Source organism: Erigeron canadensis, chromosome 2 (genome assembly GCF_010389155.1).
Source record: "Erigeron canadensis isolate Cc75 chromosome 2, C_canadensis_v1, whole genome shotgun sequence".
Lineage (NCBI taxonomy): Eukaryota > Viridiplantae > Streptophyta > Magnoliopsida > Asterales > Asteraceae > Erigeron > Erigeron canadensis.
In genome coordinates, this window is record NC_057762.1 from 11,797,025 (window position 1) to 11,819,723 (window position 22,699).

The 22,699-nt window shown below is 31.1% G+C and overlaps 1 protein-coding gene across 3 annotated transcripts; it reads left to right on the plus strand.

The window, feature by feature from the left end:
- The first annotated feature begins 1,745 nt into the window (after positions 1-1,745).
- Positions 1,746-22,564, plus strand: LOC122587027 (protein ZINC INDUCED FACILITATOR-LIKE 1-like). 3 transcript variants are annotated; one of them, XM_043759087.1, is made up of 17 exons: positions 1,746-1,915; positions 16,349-16,389; positions 16,472-16,532; positions 16,965-17,067; positions 17,158-17,260; positions 17,364-17,417; positions 17,609-17,671; positions 17,912-17,961; positions 18,104-18,182; positions 18,734-18,913; positions 20,185-20,272; positions 20,394-20,479; positions 20,574-20,681; positions 21,191-21,235; positions 21,337-21,425; positions 21,530-21,573; positions 22,203-22,564. In XM_043759087.1, exons 1-17 carry the CDS (start codon positions 1,768-1,770, stop codon positions 22,292-22,294), a joined length of 1,434 nt encoding a protein of 477 aa, XP_043615022.1. In that variant the 5' UTR covers positions 1,746-1,767; the 3' UTR covers positions 22,295-22,564. The 3 variants fall into 3 exon arrangements, with proteins under 3 accessions (XP_043615022.1, XP_043615023.1, XP_043615024.1); XM_043759088.1 differs by lacking the exon at positions 1,746-1,915 and adding an exon at positions 16,028-16,078; XM_043759089.1 differs by lacking the exon at positions 1,746-1,915 and adding an exon at positions 16,094-16,254.
- The last annotated feature ends 135 nt before the right edge of the window (positions 22,565-22,699 follow it).

A 22,699-nucleotide genomic window follows, 5' to 3' on the forward strand; every position in this document is an offset into this window, starting at 1 on the left:
TATTTATATGAAGTTAATTTTCATATGTTTCTTCTGTAGCTTTCGTATTGATTAAGTTGTGATATTGGTCATACACATTTTGTTTCTCATTTTATTCAACTAAAGCTGAAATAAAAGATAAACTGGAATCAATATTTATATGGAGTTAATTTTCATATATTTATTCTTTAGCTTTCGTATTCATTAAGTTGTGATATTGGCCATACACTTTTTGTTTTATAATTAGTATAATATTTATATAGCTTGAGACTACCCGTCCAATGGACGGGCCTGAACACTAGTACTATAGATATTAAACACGTAGAGGGGATTGATTTAAGATACTTTCCCTCAAGATTTTTTTCCTTTAGATCAATTGCTCGTAATAAGGGATCTAGGTTACATTGTATTAATCGAGTTCGTATTAGATAACCTTTCATCCTCAATACCTTGTAGAAGGACAAACTCCCAATTAAACAACCTAAAAACACAATATTAATTAAAATAAAACTATGTTCTTCAGCAAGACTTAAACCAGTTGGGTCTTGCATTACTCAAAAACCTATATGAGACATCTTTTACCATTAAGCTAATTGCTCTTTGTTCCCTCGAAGATTCAAAAACCAAAATTGTTAGACTTTGGTTAACATATACCTATTCCTATAACATATATTTATTTTAAAGGTTTTTAACATTTTTACGTTTAGATATAATCATAGAAATATAAATGTTTATATTTTGGGAAAATGTTAGGTAAAGTATGAAGTACCTATCTTAGGTAAAGCAGGGGGATTATGTAAAATTCAGGGGTGATTATGTAAAATTCAGGGGGACTATGTATGTTTATCAAATTCAAATGTTTAATTTGTAACTTTTTTTTTTAAAAGGACAGTACCTAAGCTTATGTAAAGTCTGCAATACGGATTACTTATATTATTTTAAATAAAAATCAAATATTGTTGTTATTGAGTTTGAAGGACAGAAGTTGAATATGTACCAATATTTGATGGATCTATATGGTAACTTATTTATGCTATCTGATACAGGATTCAAGGGTTCTTTCTACGACATGTGGCGTAATCCTTGCTCGACATGTGTCATTTAGTTTATCAATTAAAATTAAGTTAGTTTTTAAATATCTGATAATAATCCTTATCTAATACGAATATAACTATAATATACATTTAAAATAATAATTTTATCTAAACTAAGAATCCCATTCAAACTATGTTTCTAATTTATATCATAAAACTCATTATTATTAATAGATGTACACACAAAAACAGTCCCTAATATCACGTATATTTATCATTTCAATTTTAATGTGTTTTTATGTATGAGTTAAGTTATTAGGCATATATTAGCCTTTCGAACAAAATACAGTTAAAGGTTTTCAATCATATATTCAAAATTCGCAAACCAAAATCATCATAAATATTAAGTGACGGATTCGTATAATTATAATCAATCCGTACATCGACGGGCATTAAGACTAGTATATTATATTATTAGATTTGATTTGATTCGTTGAATTTTGAAGTTTTTTTTCTTGTTGCAAAACTCAAATATTAATTACTCCTCTAATATAGTAATATATATATATATACATACCTCATCCTTCTCCTCGATCCATCCAACTCGTTTTCTAGCTCTTCTATATAGATAGGAGAAAGGAGGAGAAAAAAAAAAAACTCCATTTGATTTCACATTCATTCGTAAGCTTTCAAAGCAAAATTATAACTCGGAAAGCTAGCTAGCTAGGCGATATTTATTATATTTATCTATATAATGATGAGCAACAACGTTGAACTAAAAGAAAAGCTTTTGGAAGAACATGAGAATTGCCCAGGTTGTAAAGTAGATCGTCAAAAGCAAGGACAAACCGGGTTACCCATCAAGCAGCTCATTATTATATGGGTCGTCGTCTTGTGTGCTGGTAAGTTTAACATATATTAAGTTTAATATATATTAGTACTGTGTATACAAAAATTACTTATGTATAATGTATTAGCTTAGTATTAGACACTTTATAAAACTTGTAAATAAAAAATACGACATATAAAGATTATGATATGATGATTGTCAATTACTATTTGCTATCTGAATATATTTGTTAGCCAACTTGAAAGTTCGATATATATAGATATAGATATAGATATAGGTTTTAGGTAAAATAAAACAACTATTAAAGTAAAACAAATAAAACAATAGGTTTTTTCATCGATACTGATCGTGTATCATGAAAGTCATCGTACATCAATTGTTTCGTGAATTTTCGTGCATCAATTTAACCATGATTTATGTTTCAAGATTTTGACTTATTTGTTTTACCTTAAAATTTGTTTTACAATACCCAACTCCGATATATATATATATATGTCTTAGAAAAAGATACATATGGTGTACAATAGCGTAGCTAGGAATTGAGGTTTAAGAGGCCGATTATTGGATGATTAATTTACTTTGAACTCGCCGTTTTATAGTCATTATTATTGTGATTATTCGTGGCTGATTTATGTTTCCATGTGATCTATTATTGTGATGGTAGAAGACTTTGGTGAATGTTCTTTTCCTTTGTGTCTTACGTTCCTAGGACTAACATTGTTATTCTTTGGTTAGCTAGGCTTTTTTCTCTTTTGTCTCTTACAGGTGTATTATGTTGTTGTATTTGTGTCGATGTATGGTGTTTAGTCTCATACCGTTTTGTTGGACATGGTTTTTTAATAAAGTATTAAATTTGTTGGCCTCTCAAGAAGAAAGAAAAACTGCATGGTATAAGAGGAGTGTATGGTATGAGCCAAAAATTACATTTTACTTTTTAGTTGTACAAGCTTATTAACAATCTGTTTTTGGTTTGATTTAAACAGTGAGTAATTAATTAATTATGGTTTCAGTGGTGTATTCGTATCATATTTTTTTGGTACATAAAATATATACAGTATAAGTTATTAAAGTAGTAATATGGTAGATGTATTATAAAATATAAATACAAATATGAATATATATATATATATATATATCAGTATATCAGTATATCACCATCTTTAGGATTACCGGACAATTACAGTCAACGTTTAGGTGGCCGTACCCTGGTGACATGAAAAACATGTTCGCAGATTAAAAGAACTACATATTGCAAAACTGAAAATGTTGCATAGTTGCGTTAATTTAATGTTTATTGAAATTAACGACATATGTTACCCGGACGTTGTCTCGGGAGACATTATATTTATTGTGTTCCGTGCTATGTAAAAATTACTACATACTTTTAGAAACATTATATAGTTTAAAACCTGAGTTGATATTGGTTTTTAATGATTAAGCAATTATAAAACTTTTGAAAGGCATATTGGGAAGTCTTTGCCAATGAGGTGGAGCATGGGGGTTTTCTCTAGTATTAGCTAGTTTCCTCCAGAACGGTAGTGAGACTTCCACCGCTTGTCATGCCCTCGGATTGAGTGTGCTGGTGACGTGGTCGATCTCTACTGGACGATTAAGAGGCATGCCACTGAGTTCAATCACTACTGATGTTCAAAAAAAAAACGACCGTATAATTTTATAACAGATTAATATATTATATAATTTCTAAAAGATAATAAATATGAAAGTAGAATATTTATAAAAAAAAAAATTACAAAGTATTAATACAAACATAATAAAAGCTAATTTTCCCAAATCATTGAAGATAGAAAGTGAAACAAAAATAATCCATAAGAATAAAACATCAACCGAAATAACATTGAAACTAATAAGTATTTCAAACAAATTTTTTAAAGATGGTTAGGTGTATATATTTAAAACATACACCTTACTGTGATGTGTATATATACTATGTAATAGTTCACTTATAATAAGATGAGATAATCTTAAAAAATGTTACAAACTTAAAAAATAATAATATGCAATTAAAATAAGTGATCTTTGTAAACCAATTAGAATCAATTTAAAAAATCAAAACATAATTTGTCAAGCCCAAAATTAAGAATATAAGATGGTTCTAAAAGAAAATGAAGAAGATCCATTAAGAAAATTAAAATGGACCTAAATAAAAAATAATCCTTTACTATTCTTTGCACGTATTTTTGTACCTTTGTTTTTAATATATATATATATATATTAATTAGTTAATTTTGGATTTGGATGCATATACATAAATATTAAGTAATATTAATACTCGTACGTCGGAACGTCGCAGTTGCATTTTACCAAGTTGTAGATGATTATATCATTTAAAACAAAAACGCACGGAACATATGGATTGTGACAGTTGCATGGTACACGTTGGCGATAATTATACTTTTATTATATTGATATTGATATTGATATTGGTACGTCGGAAAGTAAAAAAATATTTTTTAAAAATGGCACGGAACATATGGATCTTGACTTTTTGAAGTTTTCAATTATTAATAGTGAATTTGTAATTAAAACATGAATTTGACTTGACCATTGTGATAATTTAAGAAAGATCTTCTTCTTTTTTTCTTTTTTTTAATTCGGGTGAATTTTATTGATAATTTAATAATTAATTATATTTAACTTTATTAAATCATTTATATATTTTAATAATACTGTAACTAGGTTTTTTTTACTTACGCAATGCATGAGTTATTCTAAATTACTATTTAAGGTAAAGTTGATAATACATGTCAATATATATTTATATGTTTAACATATATTAGATTTAAATCCGTGTTAAATATACGGATTGTTTATGACATATTAAAGATAAAATCAAATATGTGTAGTTAATAAAAAGTTGTGAAAAAACAAATCAGTAAATTAAAATATAAAGAATGCAATTAAGGTTATGAAAGAACAAAGCCGTAAATTCAAATATAAAGAATGTGTTGAAAATCAAAGTAATGGATTATTGACAAAAACATTTAACTTGTTCGTTTATCAATATCATGTCAAATCTTGTTGTTTGTCTTCTTAACCATACAATCCAAATGTTTCTTATACTTTTTGTTGTAGTATTTGTTTTTCATAAAAGTGTAGATATCTGCTTATTTTTTTAATATAATCATTGATAATTTAATAAGTTATAATTAAAAATAACTTAAATAAAAATAATTTTATAGTTAGATGAAGACTAATTATGAGTCAAGTTGGTCTTTTGTATTTATTAAAAAAACAATTTTAAAATTATTTAATTAGTTGGATATTTTTTATAGACACGAGTTTTATATTTTATGTGTGCGAATAAAATTATTATTTTAAGTAAAAGATTTAAAAGTATAAATTAATGATAAAAACCAAAAAGAATAAATTATATCATTACATGTGCTTGAGAAATTGAGAGTTGTCATTGGTCAACTCAAATTATGTCAGTTTTTATATTAAAATTAAGATAACACGACATAATTAAAAGATATAAACTTAGATATAATACTTAGTGTCTTCTTATCATTTATCGTGCAAGAGAGCTCATTTCAAAGTACATGAAAAACGTATTGTGATATTTGTTTTTTTTTTTTTTTTGTCTTGTGACTCTTAGTATTTTTGTTAATGTCTATTAGACGAGACGATGATCATATGTCAGAAATTGTCCCACTATAAAAGGTAGTCTCACTCCAATTTTTTTTAAGAATTTTTGCATGCTCACACGACACCACGTGAACGAAATTCTTCATCCACATAGTAACTGCATTCTTAATAGTTAATAGTCTAGTGGCTTGATAATTAGACCATAAAAAAACCTTTTGTACCCATAATTCAACTTTGGACTAATTTTTTATAATAATTATTAATTTTTACTAACTTTTTAACTAAGAAAAAGTAATAATTATGTTGTTTTAAAGTAATGATTATATTTTTATTTATCTTTAATCAAAATTAGTATTTTAATGTTTCATTTTTTTTTTATAATTTATGTATCAACATCATAACAAAAAAATATAAAAATATAAAGGTTTATTTTAATCTCTAATAATAACATGATAAAAGTACAAACACTAAAATAATTAACAAAATGCAAAGGTTTATTTTATATCTCTAGTAATAAAATAATAAAAGTATAAAAACACTAACTTAATTAATCAAATATATTAATAACACCACTCTCACGAAGACAAAGGCTGATATATAGATCTAGACGCGATTTATACATGATTTCCCATCCGGCTGCAGACGGGCCATAGTGAAATGTCCAATAAGGCGTGATAACAGGCATTGGGTACTCGCCTTGTAATTCCACCATGACAAAATGTGTTTCTCCATTTACAAGGGCAATTGTAAGAGCTCTGTGATGTTGAACATCTTCCGGACCACACCAAAACGGAAAAATCGTCGTACTGTCTCTCTTGTCTAAAGATTGGACGATCACGCCAAGCTTATTAGCAATTAGAACACCTGCCTCAGGCATTTTCATCCGATATTCCGGTGGACAAGGGGAGCCAAAGAAACACAGGTCATCATACAATGAATTTATATCGATAACGAAAATCCTCGAGTATAAATCATATCGATTTTGCAACTCTTCTCTCATTTGTTGTCGAATGTACTCATAAAAATTGTCTTCATTAAGTCCAAGACCAACAGCTAATGCTCGATATCCACAGTTTCCATCACTGAAAACATGTTGTATATTCGTTATGTATAGATGAAATACTTGTGGAATATCGTCCATTAAATTTGAACCATACTTCAATGGCGCTTTATTTAAGTCCAACATGTGTGGACCCTCGAACTCATATGGGACCTCGTTCAAGTCTATATTGGCTCCTTGTTCAAGTCAAATTCAAATGTACTTTGTCTGGTAGACTCCCTAATCGGCTCAACAAAATCGGGCATGGTTGAACAACTAAATCTCGTTGAACAAAATTCGGCACGCTTTTTTTGTTGCGTTGATGATAAAGTTTTCTTTTGAAACGGTTAATGATGAAGTTTTATTTTTCGGAATAGAGTAAATAATAAAGTTAAGTCAAAATGAATATTACTCTAGTATTTTAATTTGGTTTGTTAAGACAAATTATATTAACTTTCGATATTCGCGTGTAATCTATATTAAAAAAAAACTATAATAATATTAATTTGAACTACAGAAGATTTGGTATGTTTTTTATCTTGAAAGGATCGATTTGAGTTCGAGTCTCCATTTTTACATTTTTAGGGGTGAATAATATGGTTTTTTTTATAATACTGAGCTCCATCTTAAACATTCGTGTAATTTAAAAGTAGGAGTTGAATAATATGTCATTAAAAAAAATTGATCGATAAATATATCTTTTAATAAAAATAATAATAATAATAATAATAATAATAATAATAATAATAATAATAATATTCAAAGGCAAAACCAGAATTTCCAGTTATAAATGACTATGAAGATAATATATCTACTGTTCCAAAGCTAACTCTGAAGACACCGACATCTTCTGTTTTCGTTTCAACAAGAATACCAAACTTTTTTCACAGTATATAAAAGAGGTAAGACTAATTATGTTAAAATCTAATAATAATAAGTAAATTTAAAACGTTTTACATACTAAAAAAGTTGTAGTAAATTGGCTTATTTTAGGGCTTCCAAATTTAAAAAGAAAACAATTTTTTTAAAATTTTTTTTAATTAACAAAGTTTATACTTCCAAAGTATATATTATTGGGGGGAAATATAATTCTCTAATGATTTAAACTTTAAAGTGGTTCAACTTTCAAGTTCCCCTTCAATATTTTTGTCTCAATGAAAATAAAGAGTAAAAAGCAATCAAGTTTAAAAGTCTTCATATTCAGACATAAAGAGTAAAAAGCACTTAACAATTGAAAGTCTTCATATACAAACCAGTAAAAAAAAAAAAAAAAAAAATTCTATATGCAATCTTTCTTCAATCTTTCTTCCCAAAATACTCAAGATGGGAAGAAAAAAACATAGAACATATATGTGTTTGTATATATTGAAAAACGATGTTAAGTGAAAAACTCATCTCAAAAATAAAATGAAATTAATGTACAAAAACTCACTAGAAGCGAGGAAAGAAGCTATATGCAGATAATTGGTGACTGCAATTATGATTGTTGTGACACTCGTCTAAAGTTTATATAGTGATACCGCCATTATGTGACCATATAGATCCATAAAGATGAAGACTAAAGGTCATAGGTTTAAAATTTGCCAAAGCAAGTATATAAACAATATCTTGAGATCCATGTATGAAGATGGTGACTTATCGGGCATAAGTTCTATGACTAGAGGTCATAAGTTCTATCGCTCTGGGTACCCAAAACGAAAAACGGTACATGGGAGCAAAGGGTTCTCACCCATTTCCTCTCTTCCTTTTGTTTTCTTTTCTTTTTTTAAGTTCTTGCTCATCAGCTCATGGTATCTTTATGATTGGCATGACGATATATTATTGGAGACTAGGGTGGCTCGACTCAAATAAACCATTGAAGCAGTTCTGTATGTGCTAGCCTTGCAATGGAAATCATGGATGTTTAGTGGGGGTTGAGCACGTTTAGTCCTTTTACTGGCTCTACCACTAATAATATTAATGATTCATAATAAAATTCCAGCTCCAACAAGCTCCAGGGACGGAGGTAGGATGGGGGCAGTGGGGTCAGTTGCCCCCACTTCAATTTTAGTACAATTTAATTTTTCAAAATTTAAATGGTAATATTGTAACGTTTTTTTAAAAGTAAGAAGCAATAAATAGAAAATAAATACCAATGTTACCTTCGTTGTCATTAGCTTATTCTTTGGAAGTCATTGGTTATCGAAGCATTAATTTTGAGATAGATATCTTCATTGGAAGAATAAAAAAGTTGAGTTGTTTTGATTTTTAATAGAAAGATTGAGGTAAGGTTTAAGAAAAAGTTTTATCTATTTGGGTATGTATATGTGTAGTACATTAATCATGTAGGTGTTTGTGGAAAAAATGTTTCTCTATAATGTTTCAAAAATAATTTTTTCTAAGACATTTTTACCATATGATTTTGTGGCTCTGCCCCTTGGACCCCGCCAGGGGTTGCCGCCCCTTAGACCCCGCTTCCAGGGACGCTGCCCCAGACCCCCGTAATGTGTGGGGGCTTCGCACTAATGTACATAGTTTCATCATTTGTGCCCAAAGGTCAAATGTGATTCTCATGGTGCCATCGTTCTTTTCCTTTTGCATAATGAACACTAAGTATCTTGATTCTGCCCAAAGGTGATTTAATATACTTTTGTGTGCTAAAAGGATTATTTTCATGCATAATATACACGATTATATATTTTGTGCCCAAAGGTCAAAAGATAAGCGTTGTGTTGCATGACCCTAATGCTCATTTGTACTTAGATATTAGTTACTTCTACCCAAAGGTGATGTAAATTCTAAGTAGAGCCTTATGTTAACTTATGGTTTTGGTGTTTACAATAGGTTTACTTATCACTAGCTTCATTAGTATAATGGTATTAGTCTCATTACTTTTAGGAACACTACGTTAGCCTCTTACGTATTTTAGGCATTACTTTAGTTCCATTATGTTTAGAGACATTACTTAGTTTGCCTTAGTTATCTAATTATGTCATTATGAGGAACATTATTATTAGGCCTACTTATTTTAGGCATTATTTTAGTTCCATTACTATTAGACATTAGTTGGTTTGCCTTAAATAGCTAATTATGTCACTATAATCTTATTGCCTTTAGTTTTAGGCATTACTTTAATAATCTTTTATTGCTTATATCATAAATTAATATCCTCTTTATTTCCACTGTAGTACCTAACTTAGGCATTAAGCCACTTATTCGTGCAAATTTTGCTTTATGAAAGGATTAATTACCTCTAACTCTAAAGATGCTAGACCTTGACTATGTCATTCGTCATAATGAACCCACTGCTATTACTGCTAACTTTTCTGCAACTCAGATAGCGAATTTTAAGAAAATGGGATAGGGCGAATCACTTGTCACTAATGATGGTCAAGAACTTCATCATAGTATCTAAGGGAATGTATAAAGCGTATGCAAGTAGCTTAAGAATAAAGAAAATAGCAATATTTGTGAACATATAATGAAGATGACTAACATTACTTATAAGCTTAAGAGTCCTAAAATGGAAGTCTTTGACAATTTTTTTGTGCATTTTCTAATGATCTCATTGCATGCTCATTTTGACACCTTCAAAATTAACTTTAGCACTATGAAGGATAAATGGTCGATGAGTGAACTAAATGCAATGTATGTGCAAGAAAATGTTCGTCTTAAGTTGGGCCAACCTAAAGTGATCACCTTACTACTACTGCTGATTCCATTAAGAGGAAAGATATAACAGTAATAAGGCTACAATTACAGTTCAAAAGGATAATCATGGTGCTACTGCCTCTAGCTTTAAGTCCTTGACTAGCAATCCTAACTGCAAATCTCATTGTGCCCAGATTGCCTTAATTTCAAGGAACTGCTAGCTAAGAAAGGTAACTTATTTCGTGTAATATTTGATTCTTTTATGTTTGATGTATCTATTAATACATGTGTGAGTGTAACTAGTTCTATGGTTCATGTGATTAACTCAACATAAGGATTCCCTACAATTCAGAAGCTATCAAATGACCCAAGAAAGCTTAGAGTTGAAATGGTTGATCTCTTATATGTCGAAACCATGGAGACTTATGATTTACATATAAACACTTGAAAGTGTATTAGACTAGTGGATACCTTATGTGTACCGAGAATTTCTCGGAACCTTGTGTCTAATTTTCTAGTTTAAGACCTTGAAAGTTATGTAATAATTCATGGTTACGACGAGATTGCCATTACTCATAATAATGAATTTCTTGGTCATAGTTTCTTTGATGAATTGTTGTGTAAGTTAGAACTAGATCATAATTTCTCACAGTCTTTGTTGTCTCCTAATATTGATGACATAACTAAAACAAAGACAAAATCACCTAAATAATTAGAGAATTTCTCCATAATGTGGCATAAACATCTTGGTCACATTTCACGAGTTTGCATGATACGACTCATAAAGGATGAAATATTACATTCTCTTGACTTTTGTGATTTTGAAACATGTATTCAATGGCTTAACGGATTAAGAAAAGAGCCCCTAGAAGTTGGAAATAATTCACTTTGATGTTAGTAGCCCCTATCCTGCAACCATCTCAGAACATACATCACTTATTACATTCATTCACGATTATTCACATTATATGCACCTATATCTGATGTGAACCCTTAGAGACTTTTATTGATCTTAAAATTTTGGTTTTAAACTAACTTGATCATAAAATAAAAGTTGTGAGATCAGATAGAGGAGGTGAGTATTATGGTTGACATATTGATATTGGTTAAGCTCTTAATCCTTTCCATAACTTTTGAAAAGGAACAAGACATAAGTAACCAATATACCATGTTTGGTTCTCCTCAACAAAATTTTCTGTTGCTAAAAAAAAGGGAGAAATAGAACCTTAATGGACATGGTTAAAAGTATGTTTATCAACACTAACTTACCTACTTTCCTTTAGACTTAGGCCTTACGCACAACTGTTCATATACTCAATAAGAGTTCCATTAGAATCTGTCCTTAAGACTCCTGGACAGAAAGCAAACTGTCTGTCTGAATTATATGAACGTATGAGGTTGTACTGCCAAAGCATAACTCTATAATCCTAACTTAAAGAAACTGGATCCTAAATCCCTTACCTGTTTCTTTATCGGTTATTAGCTTTGTTGTCTTTCCTACTCTACTTGCATTATTGACACATAGTATGTCACATTTCATGAGAACTAAGAGATCAGTGGGAGCACGACAAATCATAACTTAAGATTTGCAGGAAGTACAAGAAGCGGGGGAACCACTCGTCGGTTATTATTACTCCTCCGATAACTCCTCTTGTACCCAACGTTGCTCCTAATATCACTGATCCACTTTCTCCTAATCAAAATCAAAAAACCTAATCCTCTTAATCAGGATACTACTAATGTTAAAACATCTTATTAATAATGCTAAAGCATTTTCCTTACTTAACCTGAAAATCAACTCAGGAGATTATCTAGGTCACACAAGACCATAACCTTGATGGTTTCATAACTGAAGTTGAGGACATTGGAAAGCTTACTAATCCTACCTCTTATTAAGAAGCCATTAATAGCGATCATGCCGCTTAGTGGAATGAAGCCATAATTTGAGAGCTTAATTCCATATAGCATAATGATGTTTGGGACTTGGTTGAATTTCTTGAAGAATCCAAATCTATAAGTTGTAAGTGGATCTTCAAAACCTAACTAGACCCGAATGGAAACGTCACACGCTATAAGGCCATAACCATTTGCGAAGGGCTTTACTCAAAAGGAAGGAATCAATTATCAAGAGACCTTATCTCCTGTCTCATAAAGATTCCTTAAGGATCATCATGGCATTCGTATCTCATTATGATTTAGAGTTACATTAGATGGATGTCAAGACCACTTTCCTAAATGCAAACTTGCATTAAGACGGATACATGTGAACCTGAAGTTCCATAAAGTAAATAGTACATGATCTGCAAGTTGAATAAGTCCATATGCAGGTTGAAGCAAGCATCACTAAAATGGTACGTTAAGTTTAATGAAGTCATAAGAGGACAAGACTTCCTAAGAAAATCAAGTGGATTAATGCACCTATCTCAAGATCAGTGGGAGTAAATTTACAATCCTTGTTTTGCATGTGGATGATATACTTGCAAGTAATAACTTGGATATGTTGCACGAGTCAAAGCGTTTACTTTTCGCAGAATGTCGACATAAAAGATCTCGGTGATGCCTTTGATGTCACAGGTATCGAAATACATTGGGATAGGCGTAATGATGTTCTAGTTCTTTCTCAAAAGACTTATATTGAACACATCTTAGAACGCAATAACTTGCAACACTACACACCCACTATAGATCTATTAGTAAAAGGAGACGTATGTGATTGTTTCCGAAGTCCGAACATTGAGATTAATAAGTAGCAAATGAAGATGATACCTTACTCGTAAGTAGTTAAGAGCATTACGTACGCTCAGGGTTGTACTCGTCTAGATATCGCTCATATTGCCGGTATGCTTGGGAGTTACTTATCTAATCCCAAATTCGGACACTGGAAAGCGGCTAAAAGGTTTTACGATATGTGCAAAGGACAAAAGACTACATATTAACTTATAGAAGAGGTGACAACTTAGAAGTAGTGGGATGTTTTAATTCCAATAAGAAATCTACTTCCGGATGTATATTTATGATTAGCTGGCAAACCTATCTTTTGATGGAGTCATAAGTAGAAACTGACTGCAACGTCTACCATGATGTCTGAACGTTCATAATTTCATGTCATGAGATGTTGTTAAAGAACCTGGTCAGTGGACTCGAAAGTCGTCAACTTTATTATTAGACCATTGAAGCTTTACTGTGATAACTCAGCTACCGTAACTTGCTTGAACAGTAACAGTTCAACTGGCGCTGAGATGTATCTCAATACAAAGTATCTGTTTTACGTGAACGGATTGAGGAAAATGTTCTTTGTATTAAGTACATAAGTACACATAAATATGCTAATGGATCCAATGACCGAAGGACACGTGTCGAAGATGAGGCTTACTAAAAGACCCATTATGATAGCATGTTGTACTTATTGGTCATTATTATTATGTTAATGAAAATTTTTCTTCCTTATTCAGATTTTGTTTGTCTATTAGTTACACTTTGAGCTCATAACAGTGTAAAGACATTATATAACAAAATTTGTCTTAGTCAATTGATCATTGCTTATTAGTTCTAAATTTGAGTCATAGTTTGATTAGTGGGGGTCCTAAGTTGATGTTCTTCTCTACGACTGTACTTATTGGCTATGATTTCGGTTTAAAACAAATCGAGTAATATCCCGGCCGAACTTACTAAATACTCATAGATTAATGATCGCTTGGTGAAGTGGGAGAATGTTGGAACCACGTTAGTGTGACCGTCACTGATCATGTGTCATTCTTGATATGATAATTGACGATAACTGAAATCTCTATGTCTAGTAAATATATAATGGGCTTATTTACTCTTAGAGACATAGTATAGGGTTTCCCATTAGGTGATTGTAAACTAAGAGGTCTAATGATGCACACATTAAAAACCAAAGGGGTTGAATGTGTAAATACTCTCCATATAAATAGAGAGTCATTAACCCTAAGTTAAGGTTAATCCCAACACATAATGAACCCTAAAATTTGTGTGTGTATTCCTCTCAAATTCGTGCATCATGTTCCAGCCAAATTACTCATTCCATTATTACTCAATCACCTTGTTATGGGAACCCGAAATCAATAGCACTGAATTCTTCAAAGGGATTCCTTCAAATTCTTCAAGTTGATGAGATCTTGATCACTGAATTATAATCAATGGTCAATAATTTGGTGGTATATTTTTAATATTGACCATCAATTTTAATCAATGGTCCAAATGCTTTTAATTTGACCCCTCATGTTAAAAACAACTTGTGAGAATCTCCATCCCAAACTAATTCCCAACATACTAACTTTGTTTCTTAATTTTTATTTTTATTGTTCCATTCTAATACTTCATATGATATAATACTAGATTTTGATCCCGTGTTAACATACAGATTTCATAAATCTATTATTTTATCTATGATAAATTAACTTGTAAAGATCGATAGATAGAAAATTGAATTATCAAAACAATGTTTAATAATGATATATTATGGCAATGATATATTATGAAAGAGTTTATACTTTATAGATTAGTTTAGAGGTTATGGGTTCGATCCTTATGTCCAGCAAGGCTGGAGGTCCTTTTCTACCTATGGTAGAACCTGAAAGCAGCTTCTCTATCTTTGGTAGGGGTAAGGCTGTCTACATATCAACCTCCCCCATACACTGTCGAAGACGGTATTGGGACCCAAAACCCGTGGAAGACGGCATTGGGAGTTACTTACTTTTTGTTTTTAGATTAGTTTAGATATAGGAGTTGTTGTTCAAAGAAAAAAACAAATAATAAAACAATAATAATAAGTTATGTGCATATTATGTTTAAATTCAAAAGATAAGTGTATCAGTGTATCTAAAAAAGATAAATTTAGTCGAAACATACTTAGTTGTGTTGAATAAAAAATATCCAACACCTATATCATCTAGATACGAACCTTTAATATGTTATTCCCAAGAAATAATGATATAGATATGAAGTTGAAATAAAACTTGTATATTATGCAAGGAAATTCTTTTATTAACCTACATAATACATATTTTATGTTAGTAGGGATGATATTGGTAGTTTTGTAATATAAGGGGATCTAAGAATAAACTAAAAAAGGATAACATAGAAGTAAAATTGGTAGGCTTAATTGAATTGGTTGGATGTTATGTATCTGTTTAAAAAAAAAAAAAAATCTCAATGCTTTAATGGGTAGGGAGATATAGTCAACTGTCAAGATAACATGGAACAATACCAAATTGATCTAGAAGGATATTTGGTGCAGAGAGTCAAATGTAGCTACTATTTTCCCGAGGTTATTAATTGCAACCTCCCCCATAGCCTTTTATTTGAATATTTTGAATGGAAAATTTTATATATATCTCATTTTAAAAATATAATTATATATATGTCTTAGAGGTAAGTTTTTAATGCATAAATACAATGTTTTTAAAGCATGTTTTAAACATATATATAATTATGTCTTTAAAATAGGACATATATGAAAATCTCTTTATTTTACTAAGTTGGTATATACAACGGAGGTTTTGGTAGTTTGTATACACTATAATACTTCGTCCTTAATTATTTACATTCCGACGCACGCTAAGGTCGCGTTTGTTTCACAGGATTTGATGGAATCTGATGAAATTGGAATTGAATTACATTCCTTAATGCGTTTGGTTGTTTAAAGAATTAGGAATCTCATTCCGTAGGAATGTAAACATTCTATCATTTGATAGAATCTCCATTCCATGGGGATGAAGGAAGGAATTTGATTCCTTCCGTTACTTGAATTCTCGAAAAATCAAAAACATTCCGTCAAATTCCATTCTTTCAGATTCCAATTCCTTCTAAAGATTTCATTTCTACCAAAAACGTGCCCTTAAATATACTATGTTTTGTGGCGATTTATGATTAACCCTTGGACATAACTTCCTGTTTCTTCTATATTTGAACTCAAAGGTAGGAATTACCTGCCTTGCTTGACATATCAGGTTGTTTTAGAGTCGAAGGAGTTGGCTTGTGTGTTGAACTTGGGATACTTCAGTTACTTGTAGAAAAGACTAGGATTTAACGACCATTGTGTTTCATAAATGAATTTTGTAAAGTTGGAGTATAATCAAGCAACAATTTGATTCGTGTTGTTTCTAGAACTCTTGCTACACATGTTAATACAACTCTATATGTAACAAAGCATTGATGTTCATGTCTGACATTCATTTTTTTTTTCAGCACTGCCAATATCATCTCTATTTCCATTTCTTTATTTCATGGTATGTTTGCTCTCTTGGGACTATCCCTTTGTTTACGATTTCATTATATATCCAAAACTCTTTATCTTGATTACCCATTTAGATAAGAGATTTCAACATCGCGGATACAGAGGAGGACATCAGTTACTATGCAGGTTTTGTTGGTGAGTAAATAGTTAATTTTGTATAACATTATGATGAAATCAAGCTCTGCCCACTACTTTTTTTTTCACAGTTCGATTAGGTTGACCCAAAACACTATTTGTTCAAATATTTTGAATTCTGCGTAAATTTTTAGTGTGTAAACTATGGTTATTCAACATTATTTTTAAATGAAAATTTCCAAGAAGCTTTTGAATAAAAGAAAAACTTTAGGTGCGTTTGAACTATTTGACATGTTCCCTTTCTAGCTGCCTTTTTTTTGCCCATTTGATATGCCAGAAATCAAATATGACATGAATTGGCCCATTCAGGTGTAATTGGGTTGAAATGGTCATCTTAATTTATGCTTCATAAATCAATCTTATTGGTTTACATTATCATTTCTTACCTCTACTGAAAGCTTGTAACCATATGTTAATGTTAATCTTATGAAGGATCTGCATATATGGTTGGAAGGGCGTTGACATCTGTCTTTTGGGGAGTAGTTGCTGATCGATATGGTCGAAAACCAGTTATTATTATAGGCATTACATCAGTGTTCGTAACCACTTGCCTTACAATTTTTCCTAATACTGTATTGCTGATCGTATTTTTTCTTACAGAGTTTGTCACTATTATCTTATTCAGGGTTATTTTCAACACAATGTTCGGTTTTAGTGTCAACTATTGGATGGCTATCCTTACAAGGTTTTTTCTTGGATTTTTGAACGGGCTACTTGGACCAATAAAGGTTTTCTGTGCTTTACATTTTATTGTACTTTCATGTTTCTAACCCTGTTATACCTCCCCTGTTTTTATAGTATCTGATTGTTCCCAACCATTGCTATAAGCAGGCATATGCATGTGAACTTTTTGGGGAAGAACATCAAGCGCTAGGATTATCCGCTGTAAGCAATTGGCTCTTTTTTTTCCTTTTACTTTGCATTTCAAGCGCAAACGTTCCTAAAAGCTATAAAATAACCAAATCGGCGTCTACCCTTTCCCTTATATTTTAGGATTAATCGCCACAGTAACACATTCACATTGTGACATTGATCTTTCACCTGGATATTTATCAACTACTAATGTTATTTTTCAGATTAGTACATCATGGGGTATAGGACTGATTGTTGGCCCGGCATTGGGAGGTTACCTTGCACAGGTTGATATACTCACTTGTTACTTATATCTTGAGATGCTATATACTCTAAATATATACAAGAGGTTCATATAACATCTTAATAATAGATTATAATGTATATTTTTAATTTACTATGGTTGTATAGAGTCACAGACTCACAATCTTGATACGAGAATCATGCAAAAAGTTAAAATGCTATTATTTGTTAAACTATGTTGCTATATAATTTTTTTAATGTATGTATGTTTGATTTAATTTAAGCCTGCGGAGAAGTTTCCAGGTCTGGTATCACCCGATTCTTTATTTGGGAGGTAATTTCGCCCCTCCTTCATTTACTTCTTTATTCTCTACAGTGATGTTAATATCTGCAAATGTTCTTACTACTTATTTTTGTTAGTAATGCAATTCAGCTTGTAGGACCTAATAAAGTGTAAATTGTGACTTGTGATGCAGATTTCCATACTTATTGCCTTGCCTTTGCATCTCCATTTTTGCACTTTTTGTGACCATTGGCGGCGCAATATGGCTTCCGGTAGAGTTTCGTATTGAATCCCCATATTTCTTTTACACGTATCAGGTTGTAGCTTAACATTATATGTTCATTACATTAAACGTTAAGATAAATTCTGAGCCAGTTATCTGAAAGTATCAAATGGTACAAGAATATCTTTAATCAAAAAAATAGTATCAAGGATTAAACACTGCATTCTTTGGTAAAAACATGGAGTGTCGGAATATGAGCTTATGCCTGAGTAAACATGGGTCTAAACGAAACTTGAAAATTTATGTCATAAGAATGAAATATAATATTTGACACACTAAAGTATGAAAGACTTGAGTATTGTTTTTGACATTTCTAACTAGTTTATTTTGCATTCTTATGTGTAATTTTCGACAGATATGTTTACATACTTATTAATTACTCGTATATGATACTCATTTTGATTAGAGTTCCAACTCCCTTGGAAATTGAAATCTAAATTCTAAGTGAAGAGATCAAACAAATATTAATATGGTCTTTCTTTGTTAAAAGTTATCTTGAAAAACATGAATTTTCTCTTAATTCATCATCTCAAACTGCAGGAAACATTGCACTTTCATAAGAAGAGTGAGTTAGAGTCTGCTTCTTTTGTTCCCAATGAGATGGATAAGACAGATGAAAAGAATGATTCTAGTATAATGAGTCTCCTCAAGAACTGGCCATTAATGTCTTCTATCATTGTCTATTGCGTTTTTTCACTTCATGACATGGCTTACACTGAGGTAATTTTAATTCCTATTAACATATATAAAACAACGTTTTAATTGATGAAATGCACTGATATGCAAAAAATGAGTGTGTTGAGTAACAGGTCAATGGGCATGTTTTTGAAATTGGTGAAAATCGATTGGGGGTTGACCCAAAACAGTTGTCCAAAATTTTGTACTTTTGACACATTTAAACTATTCCACAAATATTACATTACACTTAAAGTATATTGTCAATTTGGGAATAATGACGGTATACATGCAATATATTTGTTTTGTCTAATCTTTTGGAAAGCCAATCACTATAGAAACTAATATTGTAAATTTGTTGAACTAACTCCTAATGTCTGGATTCCTTTTATTCGTACATTTTACCATTTATCTATACTATTTATTAAAGATTATAGCCCCTGTTGAAAGTTACAAGGTGGGAAATGTCTATGCCCTCACTAAACAAAACAATTTTCGTACAAAACTTCTCGAGTAAAAAATGATTGCTGCTTATTCATTGTTATCAATCAATTTACGTACCTCCTATGTGAACAAAATCAATTCTTTGTTATCAAATATTTTCCTAATTATGATAGTTATTAATTCATTCTTATCACAATTCATTCTTATCTATTAAAACTTTCTATAACTACTAATTATGGTAGTTACTAATTATTGTTATCAAATCCTACGGCACCATCAACACATACTTTCAAACTTATTTTCAAACTTTTCAAAACTTTTGTATCAATCTTTTAATTATTTCATAATAATTTCCATAATTAAAATGTCATGATTTATTTGAGTTGTATATAAATACATTTCATTTCACACAAAACTTTCATACTACCATTCTATTAACAAACCTTTCGATCTTTTCATTGTATCCTCAAATGGCTAACATAGGTCCATCTACTAACTCTTCTTCATCGGCAAATGTAGTGTATAGAGAAGTATTACACGATGCGTAATTTCTATATGTAGGTCCTTTAAACTTTACATTTGGAATTATTTAATTTTACATCTAAGTTGCAAGTTGCGTATATAGATATTTGTTAGATATATGTTTAATTGTATCTATTTTTAGATTATCATTGGCCGTTGTTGCAGCTACGTTATCCATTGTATGCTATTGTTTAATTGATTGTCCACGCTTATTTTTACATGTTAATCACGACATGAAAAGCCTTTACCATGATATCCCGCCGCAACACGCGGGTACCATGCTAGTTGACATTAACAGAAGTTTACCCACAATAACTTGTAATACTCTAAACTTTTTTTATCGATTACAGATCTTTTCATTGTGGGCCGTGAGTCCTAAAAATTTGGGGGGCCTGAGCTTTTCTACTGAAGATGTTGGCATGGTTTTGTCTATCACAGGTGAGAAAGTAGTTACCAACTCTTTGACGTTATCTTTAATGCCTGCAATTTAGGCTTTATAGGAATTTTCATATTCATTTATTTGTTTCAATTTCATGGTTACATATTAATCTTCTTGTAGGGATGGGCCTTCTCCTTTTCCAGACCATATTATATCCAATTGCAGAGAGATTTATTGGCCCCATCATGGTGGCTCGCATTGCGGGAGTAAGCACTTAATGCACCCAACTAATAGTTAAGAAAATAAGTATGAGATAACTTGATTGTTTTTCTCAGGTTAACATAACTCTTATTTGTGTAGATCTTGTCTATACCTCTACTCGCGTCTTATCCATATATAGCCCTGCTATCGGGAGTCATACTTAATATTACATTAAATTGTGCATCGATCATGAAGAATGTTCTATCGGTAATGTTGTCTACTCCATGTAATTTTCTTGATTAAATTCTGATATGCTTAGTTTGAGATGGACACGTGAGTCATACTCGAGAACCACATCAGGCACTCACTTTTTATATTATGCATCGTAAGTTCAACCCATATATGTGAAAATAAGTGGTTTTGAGTTATATTTGATTGATAATTGGTGAAACTAAACATTTAGGGAATAAAGACACTACTGATAAAGTATAGTAAAGTGTTTACAGCCCTAAAATCTATGTAAAAAAATGGACAAACAGGAATGTTACCAGATCCTTTTGACCCCACTCTGAAGAGTTGACCTATTTTAACATGTTCCCATCCATAGTAGCCAGCACTACTACAAACTGATACCAACAATACCATTTCATTACCAAAAATTTTGTCTAATGGATATTACAAAATCATGGTCCGAGTATTCAATCGTCTAACAGCGTTCTAAGTCATCGTCACATTACTTCCATACCATAACCTATTATTTCAATTTTTATTACCAGATTTCCATCGTAACAGGGACATTCATGTTACAAAATAAAGCTGTGGTAAGATATCTTGCTTCTCATTTCTAAGGTTCTTTATTTTCTGAAACGTTGTTTAGCTATACATTATGATTATATTCTATACACATGTATAATGATAACAGGAACAACGCCAAAGAGGTGCGGCGAATGGTATATCCATGACTTTGCAGTCAATATGTAAAGCAATCGGTCCAGCATGTGGTGGAGCACTGTAAGTAGTCAATTCTTTAAAAACCATTTTTTCGGTCACATCAGGTAACTTAGATCCACAATCATATTGCAATACATCTCATTTCTATGCCTTTTCCTTTGTAGATTGTCTTGGTCCCAAAAGAGACAAAATGCCGCCTTTCTTCCTGGTACGTGATTGCCTGTTCGTTTCTTTTTTGTTTCTTCACTCTTCTTTTTGTGCTTGCATATCATAAGAGTGCCTTTTATGGATCGGACTGGTATCACCTGTTAAATCTTTGGGACATATCTAACAAATCTTGGATTTGTATATTACTTTCTTTCAACAACCTAATCTAAGACGTCAAAAATGAATAGATTAAGGAATATACGTCGAATGAGGTATGATGAATAATTTTTTATCAGTTTTCCAGAAATGTCTATTTGCTGGAAATGTATTTGTGCACTTTATATCAAGCCTTACCATCCTAGAAAACAGTCTAATTCTATCTTTGGATAGAGGTAAGAGTGTCTACATCTGACCTCCATAATACCCCGCTTATGCCAATATCGAATACAATTGTTGTTTTTGCTGTACTACCATCCTAGAAGACAGTTTTGTAGAATGTTTATAAACCCACCTGGTAAAGCCTTATAAATTAGTATTTTGGTGAATAAAGCCTTTTAGCAGAAAAGACGGGGGTAATTAAAGAACCTGTTGTCTCACACTAGTAAACAATAATTCGTCGCGATTGGAAAGTCTATAAGGCACTTTAACTTTTATGGGATCTAATTCGATTTACTTGCTATTTCATTGCAGGGGATCAAATGATATTTTTTCTTTTAAATGTAATAGAGGGAATTGGTGTTCTTCTGACGTTCAAGCCATTTTTGATCTCAAACCATTACTAGAAGACAGTACAACAATCACGCTTGAACCTGATTTCATTCTCCTTATTCTTTGTGATTGTGACGATTGTACGTGTGGACTCTAGTCGCGGACATGATATAAGCCAATATCGTAACAGTGGAAAGGCCTCTAGTTTTGTCTTGATGCTTGTGTTACTTTGCCTTCTTATTGATCAATGTGTTGCTTTCATATGATTAAAAGCTGTAATGATTTATTGTATAACATTCTGTAGTATAACTTCATGTGAATCAATATTATTTATAGTTGTAGACTGTATTGTTTATTTTATTACCTGAATAAAATAGTTTGTGTTATTGATTAATCAGGTATACAATGAAGCCTCTATATTTAGAGAGTATTACCAATTGGTACTTTACAATATTTGGAAACATAGGCTAATACAATAT